Source organism: Ranitomeya imitator, chromosome 2 (assembly GCF_032444005.1).
Source record: "Ranitomeya imitator isolate aRanImi1 chromosome 2, aRanImi1.pri, whole genome shotgun sequence".
NCBI classification, from domain to species: domain Eukaryota; kingdom Metazoa; phylum Chordata; class Amphibia; order Anura; family Dendrobatidae; genus Ranitomeya; species Ranitomeya imitator.
Window position 1 is genome coordinate 31,844,832 of NC_091283.1, and position 17,823 is coordinate 31,862,654.

The 17,823-nt window shown below is 47.8% G+C and overlaps 1 protein-coding gene across 1 annotated transcript; it reads right to left on the minus strand.

The window, feature by feature from the left end:
* Positions 1–13,994: 13,994 nt before the first annotated feature.
* ATP6V1G2 (ATPase H+ transporting V1 subunit G2) lies at positions 13,995–17,356 on the minus strand. The gene is made up of 3 exons (XM_069755436.1): positions 17,164–17,356; positions 16,306–16,406; positions 13,995–14,387 (listed from the first exon to the last, which is right to left on the minus strand). The coding sequence occupies exons 1-3, from the start codon at positions 17,243–17,245 to the stop codon at positions 14,211–14,213; spliced, it is 360 nt and encodes a 119-aa protein (XP_069611537.1). The 5' UTR covers positions 17,246–17,356; the 3' UTR covers positions 13,995–14,210.
* Between the last annotated feature and the right edge of the window lie 467 nt (positions 17,357–17,823).

The following is a 17,823-nucleotide window of genomic DNA, read 5'->3' on the forward strand; positions in this document are numbered from 1 at the left end:
CTCCTCTGTTGTGACTCCAATTGTTCACTAAAACAATTGAGTCTCCATGCCAGGGCCGTGGGGTACTCGGTACCGGGTCCGGTGTTCACAGGGGGATGTCACGGTGGCGACCCGGTCCGTGGCCCTGGGCGTCCATGTAAAAGGGAAAGGTCTTTAAAGGGAATAAAGTTTGTGTTCGTGACGCCACCTGTGGTATTCGGTCCGTGGGGACCGACGCTGCTTTAAGGGGTCCTCTGGGGTGATGTTATGGCAGTTAGATGGTATACCTTCCCACAGGTGAAGTGTATCCCCAGGGCTCCCGGTGTGTAGATGGTGGATGGTGTGAGGCGCAGTAAAGAACGAGGACACAGGTTTGCAGTCTCTTTACCTTTACTGAAGACTTCAGGCAGCCACAGTTCAGAGCACCAGATGACAGGGCAGGCAGGCTCCGGCCGGCTTATAGGAAAGTTGGGAGTCCCTTTATCCAGGTGAAGATTAAAGCCTTCCTCTAGCGCCGTGGTGTTGTAGTTCCTTACTGCCTATGGCTTCATATAAGGTCCTCACAGATGTTCTCTCTCTGTCCCCCTTTTAGGATAGGACATAACCTGTATGACTGGTGATTTGAGCCTTTTTACAGGGACTCTAGCACGCCCCGGGCTCTATAGGTGTCCCCGTGCCTCCTGGGTAATAGGGCGGATAGGTAACTTGCAGTTCAGCTGTCATGCCGGTCTCTGATGTAAGTCGTAGAGACCCTTACCACCTCGGTGTTCCAGCTACCGGTCTCTGCGCCTCAGAAGGAGGCAGCCTGCTCGTGGCTGGTCTCCCACTGGTATCCTCTCCTGTGCTTCTCTCTCCTGCACACTCACTGCAATATATTCGGCTTTCGTATAATCTCTTTCCAGGAACTGCAGCACTGCGGCTACACAGCTCCGTACACCTTCTTCTGCCTCAGACTGCTCCAGTCTGTTTCCTGGCAAGAACTCAACTCACTTTCCCAACAAACTACCATATATATGGGGAGTCACCTAGTAAATAGGATCAAAAGCTCCCCCTGGTGGCCTGGAGTGTGAATATGTTGCATGCTTGTGTTTACCTGTTGACAGTTATCCTTCCTTGCCTCCAAATGTAACATCACTCTCCCCATGAGGAAAGCAATGCTACTGTGACGTCCAGGACCCTGGGGCACCACACCAGGGTCCCAAAAATTTGACTTACCGGTAATCGGTGGTCACTCAGGTGCAATATTTATTTATTTAATATCTGTGTGACTGATGGAGATGGCCAACATTTTAACACAGGGGAGAGGGGCCAGTTGTTATATACCGGGGATGAGGGACCGCATGTATATACACCGGGGAAGAGGAGCCAGGTGTTATATACTGCGAGGGGCCGCATGTTATCTACTGGGGAGAGGGGTCGGGTGTTATATTCTGCAGGTGAGGGGCCCCATGTTATACACTGGGGAAAGGGGCCGGGTGTTATATTCTGCAGGGGAGGGGCCGCATGTTATACACCAGGGAGAGGGGCCGCGTGTTATATTCCGCGGGTGGGGGGCTGAGTGTTATATTCTGCGGGTGAGGGGCTGCATGTTAAAGGGAACCTGTCACACCCCCCAGGCATTTGTAACTAAAAGAGCCAGCTTGTGCAGCACTAATGCTGCATTCTGTCAAGGTGGCTCTTTTAGTTCGTGTCCCTGCCAACGCTGAAATAATCGTTTATATACGTTTCCTACTGTGCAGCGTTGTTCTGTCCTCACTAGCTGAGGCAGGCTCATACGTAGCTATACAGTCAGCTAAACCGCTATACCGGGGTCCAATAAGGAGACTGTGGTTGAGTCTGTGCTTTATTAAACGTAGTGGTATATTGATGCGGTGAAACTGTGAACAATGATATACATAGAATCAGTGCATGGCATAGAACAGATACATAATACACATGATATACATTATGCATAACATTTAGAAAGCTAGTGACTAAACTAGGAGTACAACTGGTTAAACTAAGCTAATATAGAGCAGAAATATCTATAGGAAGCATAAAGACATACCGGCAATGCAATCGCAAGGGGGATGAAGTGAAGCGTCTTTCCTAGAAGGCAAACTGAAGAAAGTGAAAGGAAAAATGGATGGAAATGGAGGCTGAGCTACCATAATGCATTGCAAAGGAGGAGGAGAATCAGACATGGATAATACAAAAACAAGATTGAACTGCCAACATAACTCTGACCGCTAGAGGGAGCCAAAGCATCACAGATGAATAAAGGCATGAATATATCAACACTGTATACTGAGGAAACTGCAATTATGCAAGCAAATAATCAGGGTAACAATATTAGATGGCGGAGACAGAAAACTCCCCGTCTGGCATCAACGGATGTCACTACTCCTTTCTTCCGAAGGCAACAATAGGACCAGTTCAGATACTGGTCTGGAAAATGTCTTAGGTTCATTCCCTTTGGTCATCCTTAGCTCAACTTTGCGGACGTTGCCGTCCTTGCTCGGGAACGTTGCGGTAACTAGACCAAGTGGCCACTGGTTCCGGTGAATCTGACAGTCTTTCACAAGAACAAGGTCACCTATATTCAGATTAGGTTTAGTAGATTGCCACTTTGTACGTGGCTGCAGGGTAGACAAATATTGTTTGCACCACCTGTCCCAGAAAGTATTTGCAAGAGTTTGTACCTGTCTCCATTGGCGCTTGTAGAGGTCCTTAGCGTCGAATCCTCCTAGAGGGGTACTGGACAGTCCCGTTTTCTGGGTAAGTAAAGTAGATGGAGTCAATAACAAGGGCTCCTCAGGGTCGTTAGGAACTGGAACCAGGGGTCTTGCATTGATTATAGCTGCAGCTTCAGCCATGAAGGTGATTAGGCTTTCGTGGGTAAGCCTCGCTGCTCCTTTAGATTTTTCCATGTCACGAGTTCTGGTGGTCCCGAATGAGCGAGCTATATGAGTCAGGCAGGTAATGGCTCGAGTAAGTGACTTCCAACTTGAGAATCTGTCGAACCTGCAAGATCCAAGCTGGATAACAGAGGTCATTGTATGTAGTGTAGACACCTGAGGGCGGATTTCAGCATCTGAGTCCTCTCCTACTAGTTCAAAGGTGTCTGGAAAACATTCCTCAATGTACAATAGTTTTGGTCCAGAGAGCCACGTTGTGCTTCCTAGTCGACTTGCGTCAACTGCTCTAGTTGCATGATCTGCGGGATTCTGGTCTGTGGGTATGTAATGCCACTGCTGTGGGTGAACTGATCTCCTGATTCGTAGCACTCTGTTATTGACATAAACGTAGAATCGCCTGGTTTCGTTGTGGATATATCCCAGGACTACGTTGCTGTCTGAGTAGAACTTGGCTTGTGTCAGGTCGATATCCATTTCGGATGCGATGAACTCCGCTAACTCAACGGCTAAGACTGCGGCACAAAGCTCTAACCTGGGTATAGTGTGCTCTGGTTGTGGTGCGAGTTTGGCCTTTCCCATGACGAAACCAATGTGGCACTGACATTTGGAGTCTACAGTTTTGAGGTAGGCAACAGCGGCAATTGCTTTGACAGAAGCATCTGCAAATACGTACAGTCTTTGGCTCTGTATCTCAGTAGATGGCACAGGGGTGTACGGTCTTGGCACATGCAGGTTGGAGAGTGCCGCTAACGAGTTCTTCCACTCTTCCCACTGGATCCTCTTATCAGGTGGCAGAGGTGCATCCCAGTCAGATGTTTCCCTAGTTAAGTCTCTTAGTAGGGCCTTGCCTTGTATAGTAACAGGAGCTGCGAAACCCAAGGGATCGTACAGACTGTTGATGGTAGACAGGACGCCTCTACGTGTGAAAGGCCTTTCTTCCTGGCTGACCTGAAAGGTGAAAGTGTCTGATTGTAGATTCCAGAGAAGCCCGAGGCTGCGTTGCATTGGTGCGGGGTCTGACCCTAGGTCCAGGTCTCTGAGACCATTACATAGGTCTTGAGAAGGGAACGCTTCCATGAGTTCTTGGCTGTTTGAGGCTATTTTATGAAGCCTAAGGTTCGAGCAGGCAAGCATGTCCTGGGCTCTCCTGAGAAGACTGATGGCAGTCTCATTTGAAGGCATGGCTTTTAGACAGTCGTCGACATAAAAGTCCTTTTCTATGAATTGTCTGACATCTGCTCCGTATTCTGGTTCTCCTTCCTGAGCTGACCTTTTGAGTCCGTAAATGGCGACTGCAGGTGAAGGACTGTTGCCAAAGATGTGCACTCTCATGCGATACTCTGTGACTTCTTTAGTAGGATCATTGTCTCTGTACCAGAAGAATCTTAGGAAGTTCCTGTCTCTCTCTCTCACAAGGAAACAATGGAACATTTGCTGGATGTCAGCGATGAAGGCAATGGAATCCTTACGGAAGCGCATAAGTACACCCAGTAGTTTGTTATTGAGGTCTGGTCCTGTCAGCAGAACGTCATTCAGGGAGACATCATTAAATTTAGCACTGGAATCAAACACGACTCTGATCTGGCCTGGTTTCTTAGGGTGGTATACTCCGAACATGGGTAGGAACCAGCATTCTTCAGAGTCTTTGAGAGTGGGAGCTAGTTCTGCGTGACAGTTTTCAAAAATCTTTGACATGAAGGAGAAAAAGTGATCTTTCATCTCTGGTTTCTTTTGCAGATTACGAATGAGAGAGGAGAAACGTTGTAATGCCTGATTTCTGTTGTTCGGTAGACGTGGTCTGTGGGTTTTGAAGGGAAGAGGTGCGACCCAGCTGTTGGTCTCATCTTTAACGAGTCCCTTGTCCATTACCTCTAAGAACAACTTGTCCTCTACCGACATTGCCACTTGGTTGTCCTGCTTAGTTCTCTGGAAGACTGTGCCCCCTAACTGATCCTCATAGCTTCCCGACACTATACTGCTGTCGTGAGTAAAGTCTATTAAATGATCAGGTAGTTGGATGCTGTGTGGCAGTTCCCTGACATGGAACTCATTGTTACAAGGTTGAAACAGAGATGGACGTCCTTTCTCCAATGTATTTGTCAGCATGCTTGTCACAGAAGATGGGGCGTGCATGCGTCCCAAGCATACGTTGCCAATTATGACCCATCCTAGGTCTAGCCTTTGGGCATAGGGAGCATTGTGGAGTCCGTTGATATGACGTCTCACTTTATGAACCTGTAGGATATCTCTCCCCAACAGCAGAATTATCTGGGCCTGATGGTCGAGTTCCGGTATGAGGTGTGCTATTTGTTTTAAGTGAGCGTGATGGATTGCTACATCTGGCGTAGGGATTTCAGATCTGTTGTCTGGGATCTGGTTACATTCGATGATCGTAGGTAGTGGTAGGCAGAATTGTCCGTCTAAAAACTCGATCTGGTAGTCAGTAGCTTTCCTGCCTGCTGTTGTCACAGTACCTGCACACGTCTTTAAGGAGTAGGGAGTGCTTGGCCCTTTGATGTTGAATAGGTCAAAGAACATTGATCTAGCCAAGGATCGATTACTTTGGTCATCTAAGATAGCATACAGTCAGTGGCGTAGGAAAGAGGGTGCGGGGGGGGGCGGTCCGCCCCGGGCGGCACAATGCGGGGGGCGGCCGGCGCTGCAGGAGAAGAAAAAAAAAAAAAAAAGACGCCCCTTTAAATCTTCGGGCGGCGCCGTCCGCCGCCACGACCAGGGCCAGCTCCCCCCACCACCGGACCCCGCCCCCCGCTCTATACTCACCTCTCCTGGTTCCTGCGGCGCCGGCAGCTGCAGCGTCCTCTGACTCTGCGACGTCTCAGAGCAGAGGGCGCGATGACGTCACTACTGTGCGCGCCGCTCAGCCTCTCTGTCCTGAGCGTCGCAGAGCCGGAGAGACGCTGACTGCACCGGACCTACGCTAGGAACGGGAGAGGTGAGGATTTTACTTTTTTTTTTTTTTCTTTATGTCTGACTGTCTGGGGCTGGGGCAATGCTGGACACACTGGGGCAATACTGGAGACCATGGGGCAGATTGCTGGACACACTGGGGCAATACATGAGACCATGGGGCAGATTGCTGGACACACTGGGGCAATACATGAGACCATGGGGCAGATTGCTGGACACACTGGGGCAATACAGGAGACTATGGGGCAGATTGCTGGACACACTGGGGCAATACATGAGACCATGGGGCAGATTGCTGGACACACTGGGGCAATACATGAGACCATGGGGCAGATTGCTGGACACACTGGGGCAATACAGGAGACTATGGGGCAGATTGCTGGACACACTGGGGCAATACAGGAGACCATGTGGCAGAATGCTGGACACACTGGGGCAATACAGGAGACCATGGGGCAGATTGCTGGACACACTGGGGCAATACAGGAGACTATGGGGCAGATTGCTGGACACACTGAATACTGGAGACCATGGGGCAGATTTCAGGACACATTGAGGCAATGCTGGAGACCCTGGGCAGACTTCTGGACATACTGGGGCAATACTGGAGACCATGGGGCAGATTGCTGGACACACCGGGGCAATACTGGAGACCATGGGGCAGAATGCTGGACACACTGGGGCAATACAGGAGACCATGGGGCAGATTGCTGGATACACCGGGGCAATACTGGAGACCATGGGGCAGAATGCTGGACACACTGGGGCAATACAGGAGACCATGGGGCAGATTGCTGGACACACTGGGGCAATACTGGAGACCCTGGGGCAGATTTCTGGACACATTGAGGCAATGCTGGAGACCCTGGGGCAGACTTCTGGACACACTGGGGCAATGCTGGACACTGGGGCAGATTGCTGGACACACTGGGGGTAATATGCTGGACACACTGGGGCAATGCTGTACACTGGGGGTAATATGCTGGACACACTGGGGCAGACTGCTGGACACACTGGGGAAAGGCTGGACACTGGGGCAGATTGCTGGACACACTGGGGGCAGTGCTGGACATACTGGGGCAGATTGCTGGACACACTGGGGGTAATATGCTGGACACACTGGGGCAGATTGCTGGACAACATGGGGGTAATATGCTGGACACACTGGGGCAGATTGCTGGACAACATGGGGGTAATATGCTGGACACACTGGGGGCAGGACTTGAGGCATGGGCAGAATGTAGATACGGGGCATGATTGGAGACACGGGGCAGGATTGGATCATGGGGCAGGACGGATACGATGGAGGCTGGTGGGGCAGGATGTGGAGATCATATGGGGTAGAATGGATACTCATGAGGGCAGGATGCGAGAACATATGGCTGGAGCCAGGAATGAGAAACGGGGCCAGGGTGGGGAATATTATTACCATAGGGGCTAATTAAGGGATATTATTACTGCAGTGATGTATTTATTTTATTTTTTGAGTATACTGTTTTAAATGGGGGGGCGGTCCTGTTACTGTGCAGAGTGACACTATATCACCTTTTTTTCTTCATGTGATGTAATGTAGAAGTTGTGAAAAATTAAGTAATGTGTTCTGCAAGCGGAGCTCGAGATAACTGTGTTATTTCCTGCAGAAACGAGTCCTGGCTGGAAGGAATGATGGCGGTCTGTGCTGGATGAAAGATGAAGGACTTCACCTAGAGACGTCACTGGTGAGTCAGTGTTACCTATACACTGACACTATACACTGTATACTATATAGAGGTCCTGTGTATAATGTCACCAGTGATCTCTGTATTACCTCTACACAGACACTGCATACTAAGTACAGATCTCCTGTGAATACTGGCACTTATGGTGATAGTATTGTGGTTTTTTTTTTATTACTGATCAGTATTGTAGTATTCAGTCACTATGTGGTGGTAACATGTGGTCTGGAAATGGTGTTGTGGTATTTGTCCCTTGTATGTAGTATTATTCGGTCACTATGTGGCCTGGTCATGGTGTGGTGGTATTAAGTCACAGGTGTGGCATGTGGGGGTGACACCATTAGGCCCAGTTTAAGTTCTACAAAACAGGAAAACCGTTTTTGGTAACCTTTGTGTGTATTGAGCCGGGGGGGGGGGGGGCGCCAAACTCGGGAACAGCCCCGGGCGGCAAAAGCTCTAGCTACGCCTCTGCATACAGTCTTACAGCTTGGTCTCTATGGCCCTTCGGGTATACTTTGACGAGGCATATTTTTGAACAGGACCTACTGTCTATTGTCCCTTTGCAGACCTCGGTGCATTGTGAAGTGATCTCTGGCGTAGCTGTATCAGTGTTCCTTTCCTCCCCGCCATGCTCACTGTCAGCTGGCGTGTTTTGTGTACTCCATGGAGCTGGGCCAGGGTGTAGAGCGGTGTTATGATCTGTGGTGCCACATTCTGTGCATTTTACACTGACCTTGCAATCCTTGGCGAGATGAGCTGTGGACGAGCAGCACTTGTAGCAGATACCGTTTTCTTTCAGGAAGCTTCTGCGATCTGGCATAGATTTCCTCTGAAGGCTCTGCATTTCAGGAGAGGATGAGGCTTCTGATGAAGTGGGCACTGCTTGTCAGGGTCCTGCACCTTTGTCTCTGATTGGGAGCAGCCAGCAGACCTGTAATTAGAACCTGAAGAAGAAACATAAGTCTTGTGTACTGCCACAGATGTTCTGCGTGGATTTGCAGGTGGTGACGGTGTGGCATATGGTATTGCAAAGTCAAAGCTGGGATCGTTTCTAATTCTCGCTTGTTGGTGTATGAAGTCTACAAAAACGGAGAAGGGAGGGAATGGAACGCTGTGTTTGTATTTGTACGTGGAACCATGTGTGAGCCACCTCTCCTGTAGATTGTAAGGCAACTTCTGGACTATAGAGTTAACACCTCTGGCTGTGTCGAGAAATGCAAGTCCCTGTAGGTCGTCCTCGTATTTGGCAACTTGGACTTCCTTTAGCAAGTCGCTTAGCTCTCTAAGTTTCTGGAGACCTTTGTTAGATATTTTAGGAAAGTCATCGATTCTTTTGAACAAGGCTCTTTCTATTACTTCTGCTGAGCCGTAACACTCATCCAGCCTTTTCCAGATCTCTTTGAGGCCAGTCTCAGGGCGGTTTATATTAATGTCTCTGATCCTTACTGCGTGTTTGACTGACTCTTCTCCCAGGTATTTGACTAACAGGTCTATCTCTTCCCTGTGTTGTAGCCCCAAGTCTCTAATGACATTTTGGAAGGAAGCTTTCCAAGCTCTGTAACCTTCAGCTCGGTCAGTGAATTTCATGAGTCCCTTGGCAACCAGTTCACGTCGTGTGAAGAACTTGGCAAATTCTGTCGTGAACTGGTTGTCAGCAGAGTATACTGGTGATGGGTCGCCCTGATAGTGATGTGAGGTGCGTTCGTACCTGTTAGTGTCCTCAGGGTGGCGCCAGCTGGTGTCGTATTGCTTCGGTCTGACGTAAGGTGTGTCAGCAGGGTGATTCATGTTGGTTACCTGGTGAGGGGCAAGGTAGTCATTAGCAGAGTTGTTTTGCCTCACATTTTCGAGTTTGTTTCTGTCCTGGAGCTGATCCTCGTGACGACTCTCGCTCACTTCGCTGGAGGTGTCGTATTCTGGTTTTGGTACTGGTTCAGGGTTATAGTTTGGATCAGGAAGGTCATTAACATACTGAGATGTGCGTTGTGGTGAGTCTTGCAGTGGAAACTCCAGACTCGACGTACTGCTTTGGCTATGCAGCTTGGGATTTTGCGCGGCTTCTAGCGATTCTGCTTCGGCGAGGGCTGCGGCAGCTTCCCTTTTTGCTGCTAGGCTTTCTAAGGCGGCATCCACACGTGCCTTCTCTAACTGCGACCTTCTCTCTTGATCGGCTCTCTCTAACTGCATTCTTCTCTCTTGCTCGGCTCTCTCTAACTGCATTCTTCTCTCTTGCTCGTCTCTCTCTAAGCGTGACCTTCTCTCTTGCTCGTCTCTCTCTAAGAGTGACCTTCTCTCTTCGTCATCTAGGCATGCTTTTTCTAATTTAAGTTGCATCTCTTGGTCAGCAAAGCTCGCTCGTATTTTGGTGGCTTCAGCATTTGCGCGGGCAATGGCGACCGCGCTGCTGATGGATGTTGTCTTTGAGGAGACGGAAGTAACAGATCTTGTCCTATGTGATTTGTGAGACATGGTGTCTTGGGAAAGTGCTTGGCTGTGCAGAGATTGCTGCAGCTGTATTCAGTCTCTGTGTAGCCGGTGACTTGAATCCCACTAGTTGGATGGCTGCCGTTTCACTGTTCTGTCCTCACTAGCTGAGGCAGGCTCATACGTAGCTATACAGTCAGCTAAACCGCTATACCGGGGTCCAATAAGGAGACTGTGGTTGAGTCTGTGCTTTATTAAACGTAGTGGTATATTGATGCGGTGAAACTGTGAACAATGATATACATAGAATCAGTGCATGGCATAGAACAGATACATAATACACATGATATACATTATGCATAACATTTAGAAAGCTAGTGACTAAACTAGGAGTACAACTGGTTAAACTAAGCAAATATAGAGCAGAAATATCTATAGGAAGCATAAAGACATACCGGCAATGCAATCGCAAGGGGGATGAAGTGAAGCGTCTTTCCTTGAAGGCAAACTGAAGAAAGTGAAAGGAAAAATGGATGGAAATGGAGGCTGAGCTACCATAATGCATTGCAAAGGAGGAGGAGAATCAGACATGGATAATACAAAAACAAGATTGAACTGCCAACATAACTCTGACCGCTAGAGGGAGCCAAAGCATCACAGATGAATAAAGGCATGAATATATCAATACTGTATACTGAGGAAACTGCAATTATGCAAGCAAATAATCAGGGTAACAATATTAGATGGCGGAGACAGAACAAGCGTCATAGGAATCGTCAGATATCGTCAGATTGCTATGATGCTGCACAGTAGGAAAGAGGCGGAGGGAGATGAGGGAGAGCCACAGAGGACTACTGCGCATGCCCAAGATTCCCAGCCCTGCAGTGTGAATAAATCAGAAGAGACTGCGGGGCGGGATCTCGGGACGCGCGTCCACGGAGGCGCAATAAGAAAGACATCATGTGATGTCAGTGGACGGGCAGCGCTAACTGCGCATGCCCAAGGCCTAATATGACAGCGCAGGCGCTGGGAAAATGCCTAAACGCTGAGGAGGCGGCGCGCAGAATAAAAGAGGAAATAACTGACGGCTGTGAGGCGTCTGTGTCAGGGGGGAAAGACCTGCCCCACTGACAAATTTGAGGTATGAGGGACAAATTATACGAATATTTCAGCGTTGGCAGGGACACGAACTATACACAGGGAACAATCGGGCCGCGTGTTATATTCCACGGGTGAGGGGCTGCATGTTATACACCAGGGGCGAGGGGCCATATGTTATATACTGCGGCCAAGGGCCCGGGTTTTATATTCTGCAGGTGAGTGGCTGCATGTTATACATGGGGGAGAGGGGCCGTGTGTTATATTCCACAGGTGAGGGGCCGGGTGTTATACACAGGGGACAACGGGGCCGGGTGTTATATTCCACGGGTGAGGGGCTGCATGTTATACACTGGGGGCTAGGGGCTGCATGTTATATACCGGGGAGAGGTTTTATATACACCGGGCAGGTGTTATATTCTGCGGGTGAGGAATACACAGGAGGCAGTGGTTTTGGATGTTACACATCGGGCACGAGAGGTCTGATGTGATACACAAGGGACAATGGAGCTGAGTGAATCCCCAAATTCAATGCTCCTGTCTGAATACTTTTCTCCATAGCGTAAATGCTCGTCTGTGGGTGTGTAGCGGTCAGATGTGACGCACCCGAATGAGTATTCAGCTGACAGTTACCCAAAGTATTTGAGCAGCTGAGGTCATGGCTCCTGCATTATCGGAGGTTTGGGAACGGCCTGGGTGTGAATGTTGATCTGACTGAACCCTTTATTGTATTACTGCAGTGTTTGGCAATGCAAAAATCAAGATTTAGACTTTGGAAGAGAACACCTTATGTGAATGTGAGTATGTAGTGTTTTTTTTTTAAACTTTTACAACGGTAACCAGGGTAAATATCGGGTTACTAAGCGCGGCCCTGCGCTTAGTAACCCGTTATTTACCCTGGTTACAAGTGAACACATCGCTGGATCGGCGTCACACACGCCGATCCAGCGATGACAGCGGGTGATCAGCGACCAAAAAAAGGTCCTGATCATTCCCCAACGACCAACGATCTCCCAGCAGGGGCCTGATCGTTGGTCGCTTTCACACATAACGAGATCGTTAGCGGGATTGTTGCTACGTCACCAAAAGCGTGACGTTGCAACGATATCGTTAACGATATCGTTATGTGTGAAGGTACCTTAAGAATGTGAGGTTTTTCATGAAGCCGTGTGAATTCTGGTCAGTGTGTCAGCCTGATAGAGATCAGTCTATAGTTTGTGCACTTCCTCATTCTACCTCTAGGGGGCAGAGCAGTACAGACCGCGGGTATACGGTATTCCTCTGTGCATATTCGCCCGAGGCGCCCTCTTCTGTTATATGTATTTGTTTCTCAGTTACATATGTATCGAGGAAAGTAGGGCGACAACCAACATAGAGGACATCACGGCTGATACCCAACTTTTCCTAGACTCCTGAACGGCACACATAACTTATTGTCCCTAAACCTTTTTGTCTTCCCATTTGTATTTCAGTTACTCACCATTTCCAAGCACTGCGCTTGCTCTCAGTGAATGGAAACATTCTCTCTTAAATTATCTGTGTAGTTCTAATCCTTCTCACGGCTGAGGGTTTGTTGCAGTTGTACCTTGTCTAGTTAATCCCAATGGGCGTATCAAATACTAGATACAAGGGTTGCAGTCAGATCCGGGCCCTGGAATCTAGATGGACCCAAAAGGATACCCAACGATCCCAAGAAACTGGGACTCGAAGAGGTCCATGAGAAATAAGTGGTGGACGACGACTGGCACCATTGCTCCATCATTTTTTATGGGATTGTCGAAGATCAACCGAATGCAGCAATCGGCTATCTCCAGTGAGCAGCAGAGCCCCGGTTATTGGGAACGGCAGGAGTCCCAGAGGACGGACCCCCCCAGCAATCTCATGGATAGGGGCAGCAGCGTAACGACCGCAGTCGCAGAGGTCGTGAGCGCGACAGAGCAGCGTCAGCACAAACTTCAACAGGATGTGCATCCTCGGACGCACATTTAGTTGTAGTGTATTGTGGTGCACAGACCCATCGGGTCCATGGGCGACAATACACACTGCCAGCCAATCAGAGGCCAGGAGCTGACATATACCAGGAGAAGGGACATATATACTAGGATAAGGGGCATATATACCAGGATGGTGCCCAGGATAAGGGACATATATACATACCAAGATAAGGGACATATACTGTATACCAGGATGGGGCCCAGGATAAGGGACATATATACCAGGAATGGAAACATATATCAAGATAAGAAAAATATATACCAAGATGAGGCCCAAGATAGAGGACATACAGTATATACCAGGATAAGGGACGTAGATACCAAGATAAGGGAACATATATACCAGGATGGGGCATAGGATAAGGGACATATATACCAGGATAATGGACATATATACCGGAATAAGGGATATATATATACCAGAATGGGACCCAGGATACAATTATATACCAAGATAAGGGACATATATACCAGGATGGGGCCCAGGATAAGGGACAAATATACATACCAAGAAAAGGGACATATACTGTATACCAGGATGGGGCCCAGGATAAGGGACATATATACCAGGATGGGGCCCAGGATAAGGGACATATATACCAGGATGGGGCCCAGGATAAGAATATATACCAGGATAAGGGACATAGATACCAGGATAGTGGACATATATACCAGGATGGGGCCCAGGAACGGAACATATATATTAGGATAGACTATATATATATATATATATATATATATATATATATATATATATATACACACATATACATACACATATATCAGGATGGGGGTCCCGGGCACAATCTTGCACCGGGCCCCATTGGACCCTAGCTACGCCACTAAATCTTACAGGGCTTTTCTAGTCTGCCCAAAACTGAAACAAACCCTCAGCAGTGAGATTATTAGATACCAGCGGCCGGGGTCTTTGGTCCCATGTCATGGAGCGCTACGAGAGGTTTACACGACAAGTTGTGCCTTTATTGTTTCTGGATTTAATAACAGAGGATCATGGGTAAAGATACAGCAGCGACTGGAGGGAAGGGGGCTTCTTCTCAAAATCTTCCTCCCGGGATATGTGGTCTTCTGAGAATGCGGCAGCGTGGGCGCCGAGCCCCTCCTGCTCTACACGACATGGACACTACACACGGGCACAGGCGGTACCGGCGGGGCACTCAGTAGTTGGTGAAGCGGTAGTTGGCGTGCAGTTCGGGTTTCACGTCACACACGAGGCTCAGTAGCCTCCTCAGCACGACCTCCTTATTCTTCCCATGGCTGCTCTGGACCATCTGGAGTGTATGCCGGGTTCGGGCCTCAATCTCAGAGGACAGGTCACCCTGGGTGCCCAAAGCCTGTGGACAAGATGCCAATCAGAACACAGATGAGATACAAGATGGCCGACACATAGAAGAGACCCAACCAAAAATCAAAACAGCCCCCTCCTTCTTATAGTGCTGGGAAGACCCTTGGGGGGCCTGCTGGAGATTTTACATTGGGGGCCACAAGCTTCAAGTTACATCTCTGGTAACGTGACGAGAAAACTTAGTCCCCGATTCATCACTGCCGTTTCTCCACTTTTCTGGAGTAATTTTATTCTTTAGAATTTTTGTGCCTTTTTTTTTTATTATTGTCTTTTTTTTAACGTCTTTATTATTATTATTTTCCCTTTCCCCCCCCAACAACTTTAGTTATTATCCAGATGTTTTATACAGATTGATGAAATGACACATTTGCCAAATGTCAAGGTTTTTTGGGGGGGACGGTTGGGTGGCAAATCTCACGTGGAGTAAGATTTCTGGTGGAGTTTTTAATGTGATGCGTTTTAAGACAAAAGTGAGACTTTTTTATTTTTTAAAGGATGAAAAAAAAAATGATTAAATGATTTACTTTGCGCCAAATTCATCCAATGAATAAGGATTAAATTAATATGCGAGATTTGCACATGTTTTCTGCCCACGTACACTGGTGCGACTTTTTCATTCTTCAGTAAAGACTTCTGAATTTTATTCAACACGCTGGATATTTTTCTATTTTTACAAATGGTTTCCTAACTGCGGCACTGCGGGTTTCCTTGTGTGGTATCTATTGAGAAGGTGAGCTGATATTTTTCTCTCTTTTTAGCATATGATATAAGGTGGCGCACTTTTTACACCAGTATTGATAAATCTGCCCCAATGTCTAAGAAGGGGAATCGCTTCCAAAAGTTATTAGATACTGAAGACAGGAGAGAAGTGTCTAAAGAACGTCATTGACCAGGCGTGGTACTATGGAGCCACTACTGGGGTATTGTAGGGGCACTATGTTGCCACTATGGGGGTACTATGGGGCCACTATGGGGGTACTATGGGGCCATTATGGGGGTACTATAGGGGCACTATGGGGGTACTATGGGGCCACTATGAGGCCACTATGTTGCCACTATGGGGGCACTATGGGAGCACTATGTTGCCACTATGGGGGTACTATGGGGCCACTATAGGGGTACTATGGGGCCACTATGGGGGCACTATGGGGCCACTATGAGGGTACTATGGGGCCACTATGGGGGCACTATGGGGGTACTATGGGGCCACTATGGGGGTACTATGGGGCCACAATGGGGGTACTATGGGGCCACAATGGGGGTACTATGGGGCCACAATGGGGGTACTATGGGGCCACTATGGGGCCACTATGGGGCCATTATGGGGGTACTATGGGGGCACTATGTTGCCACTATGGGGGTACTATGGGGCCACTATGGGGGTACTATGGGGCCATTATGGGGGTACTATGGGGCCATTATGGGGGTACTATGGGGCCACTCTGGGGCTACTATGGCGGTACTATGGGGCCACTATGGGGGTACTATGGGTCACTATGGGGTCACTATGGGGTCACTATGGGGGCACTATGGGGCTTGGCCTTTTAGTAGACAATTATACGCTACTTTGTGCAATACTGGTATTTTTCGCTGTATCCGCAATGGAGGATCCATTAGTAATCTTATTTCGTCTTGTTTAATAAGTTCCCACAGAGTTCATTTCTCTGCTAAATCTGTGGGAAATCAGCGTGCGCCACATCAGTGTCATTTATTGTTTCCCAACACAAAACAGAAAAAAAAAAATAAGTGACCCTTATTGGGAACCACATTTGGTTTGACCCATTGACTGCAAATCCAGAGCTGAAATCCAAGGATCACCCTCCGATTACTGCTGTGAATTACATCGCCATGCACTGGACACACTACCACCAACTACCATAACTCAATAATACCCGCTGTCTACGTACGGTGCGCTGCTGGCTCTGGAATTCCCGCTCTCTTTCTATCCGATATTGTTCGATCTCCCCCTGGGCCTCCTCCTTTGCTTGTTTCAGCCTCCGGGCCTTACCTACAGGACATAAGGAAAGAAATAGACCCGATGGTCCCAAACCAAGATTCAGCAAAGGACATAAATATTAGCTTCCTACAAATACCGGGCGAACGGGAAGTGTCGGGCAAATAGTGGACGCAGTGGCTATCCGGAATAATATGATCGGTCAGGAATAGGAGACCTCCTGACCTGGGAGATGATGGAGGAGGTCAAGGGAGGCCCACAAGACCAATGTTACCTCATCTGACCAGATGATTGATAGATAGATAGATGATAGACAGATAATAGATAGATAGATAGATAGATAGATAGATAGATAGATAATGATAGATGATAGACAGATAATAGATAGATAGATAGATAATAGATAGATAGATAATAGATATATAATATATAGATAGATAATAGATAGATACTAGATAGATGATGGATAGATAGATAATATATAGATAATAGATAGATGATAGATAATAGATGGATGATAGATAATAGATAGATAGATAGATAGATAGATAATAGATGATAGATAATATATAGATAATGATAGATATATCATAAATAGATAGATAATAGATGGATGATAGATAATAGATGGATGATAGATAGATGATGGATAGATAATAGATAGATAATGATAGATATATATTATATAGATAGATAATGATAGATAGATATTATATAGATAATAGATGGATGATAGATAATAGATGGATGATAGATAATAGATGGATGATAGATAATAGATGGATGATGGATAGCTTATAGACTCTCTTACGTTTCCTGGCCTCAGACACCCTCTCGGCCGCCCTCTTCTCCGCCTGCAGCAGTTGCTGGATGCCCTGGGACTGACTGGTCATGGCGGCACTGTGGGGTATATAGAGTATATACAGATGCCGCGGCCTGTGGGTTGTGTTTCCTCCTGCTGCTCGGTGTCCTCTGCTCTCGCTGCAGTCACACACGTCTCCTCCTCCTCCTCTTCCTAGGCATCATCCTCTCCTCCCCTCTGCCATCTCCAGCATCCTCTCCCCTCCTCCTATACACGGGGCCGCCACCTCCCTCCATCCTCAGCATCTTCCTCTACATCTGGGTACCACGGCTGCTCAGCTGCCACCATCTTTCTATGTATTATGTGGAAACAATCACCGCTCTGCAGCTGCATACCCCCCCCCACCCCCGCACCAAGATGTCTGCAGACAGGTCGCATCAATTCTTCTACATTGCATTACTGGGAAATTTACTACATTTTTTGCAACAATTAGAAATTGATAAAATATGATGATTGCTCATAGCTTACTAACCACAAGGCCACTATGTACAAATACAGATACAGATGTTTTTCCCACTCCCACTCCCGTCTCCAAGACTTTACACGTGCTGCGCCGATTCTTTGGAATGCACTACCTAGGTTAATACGATTAATCCCCAATCCCCACAG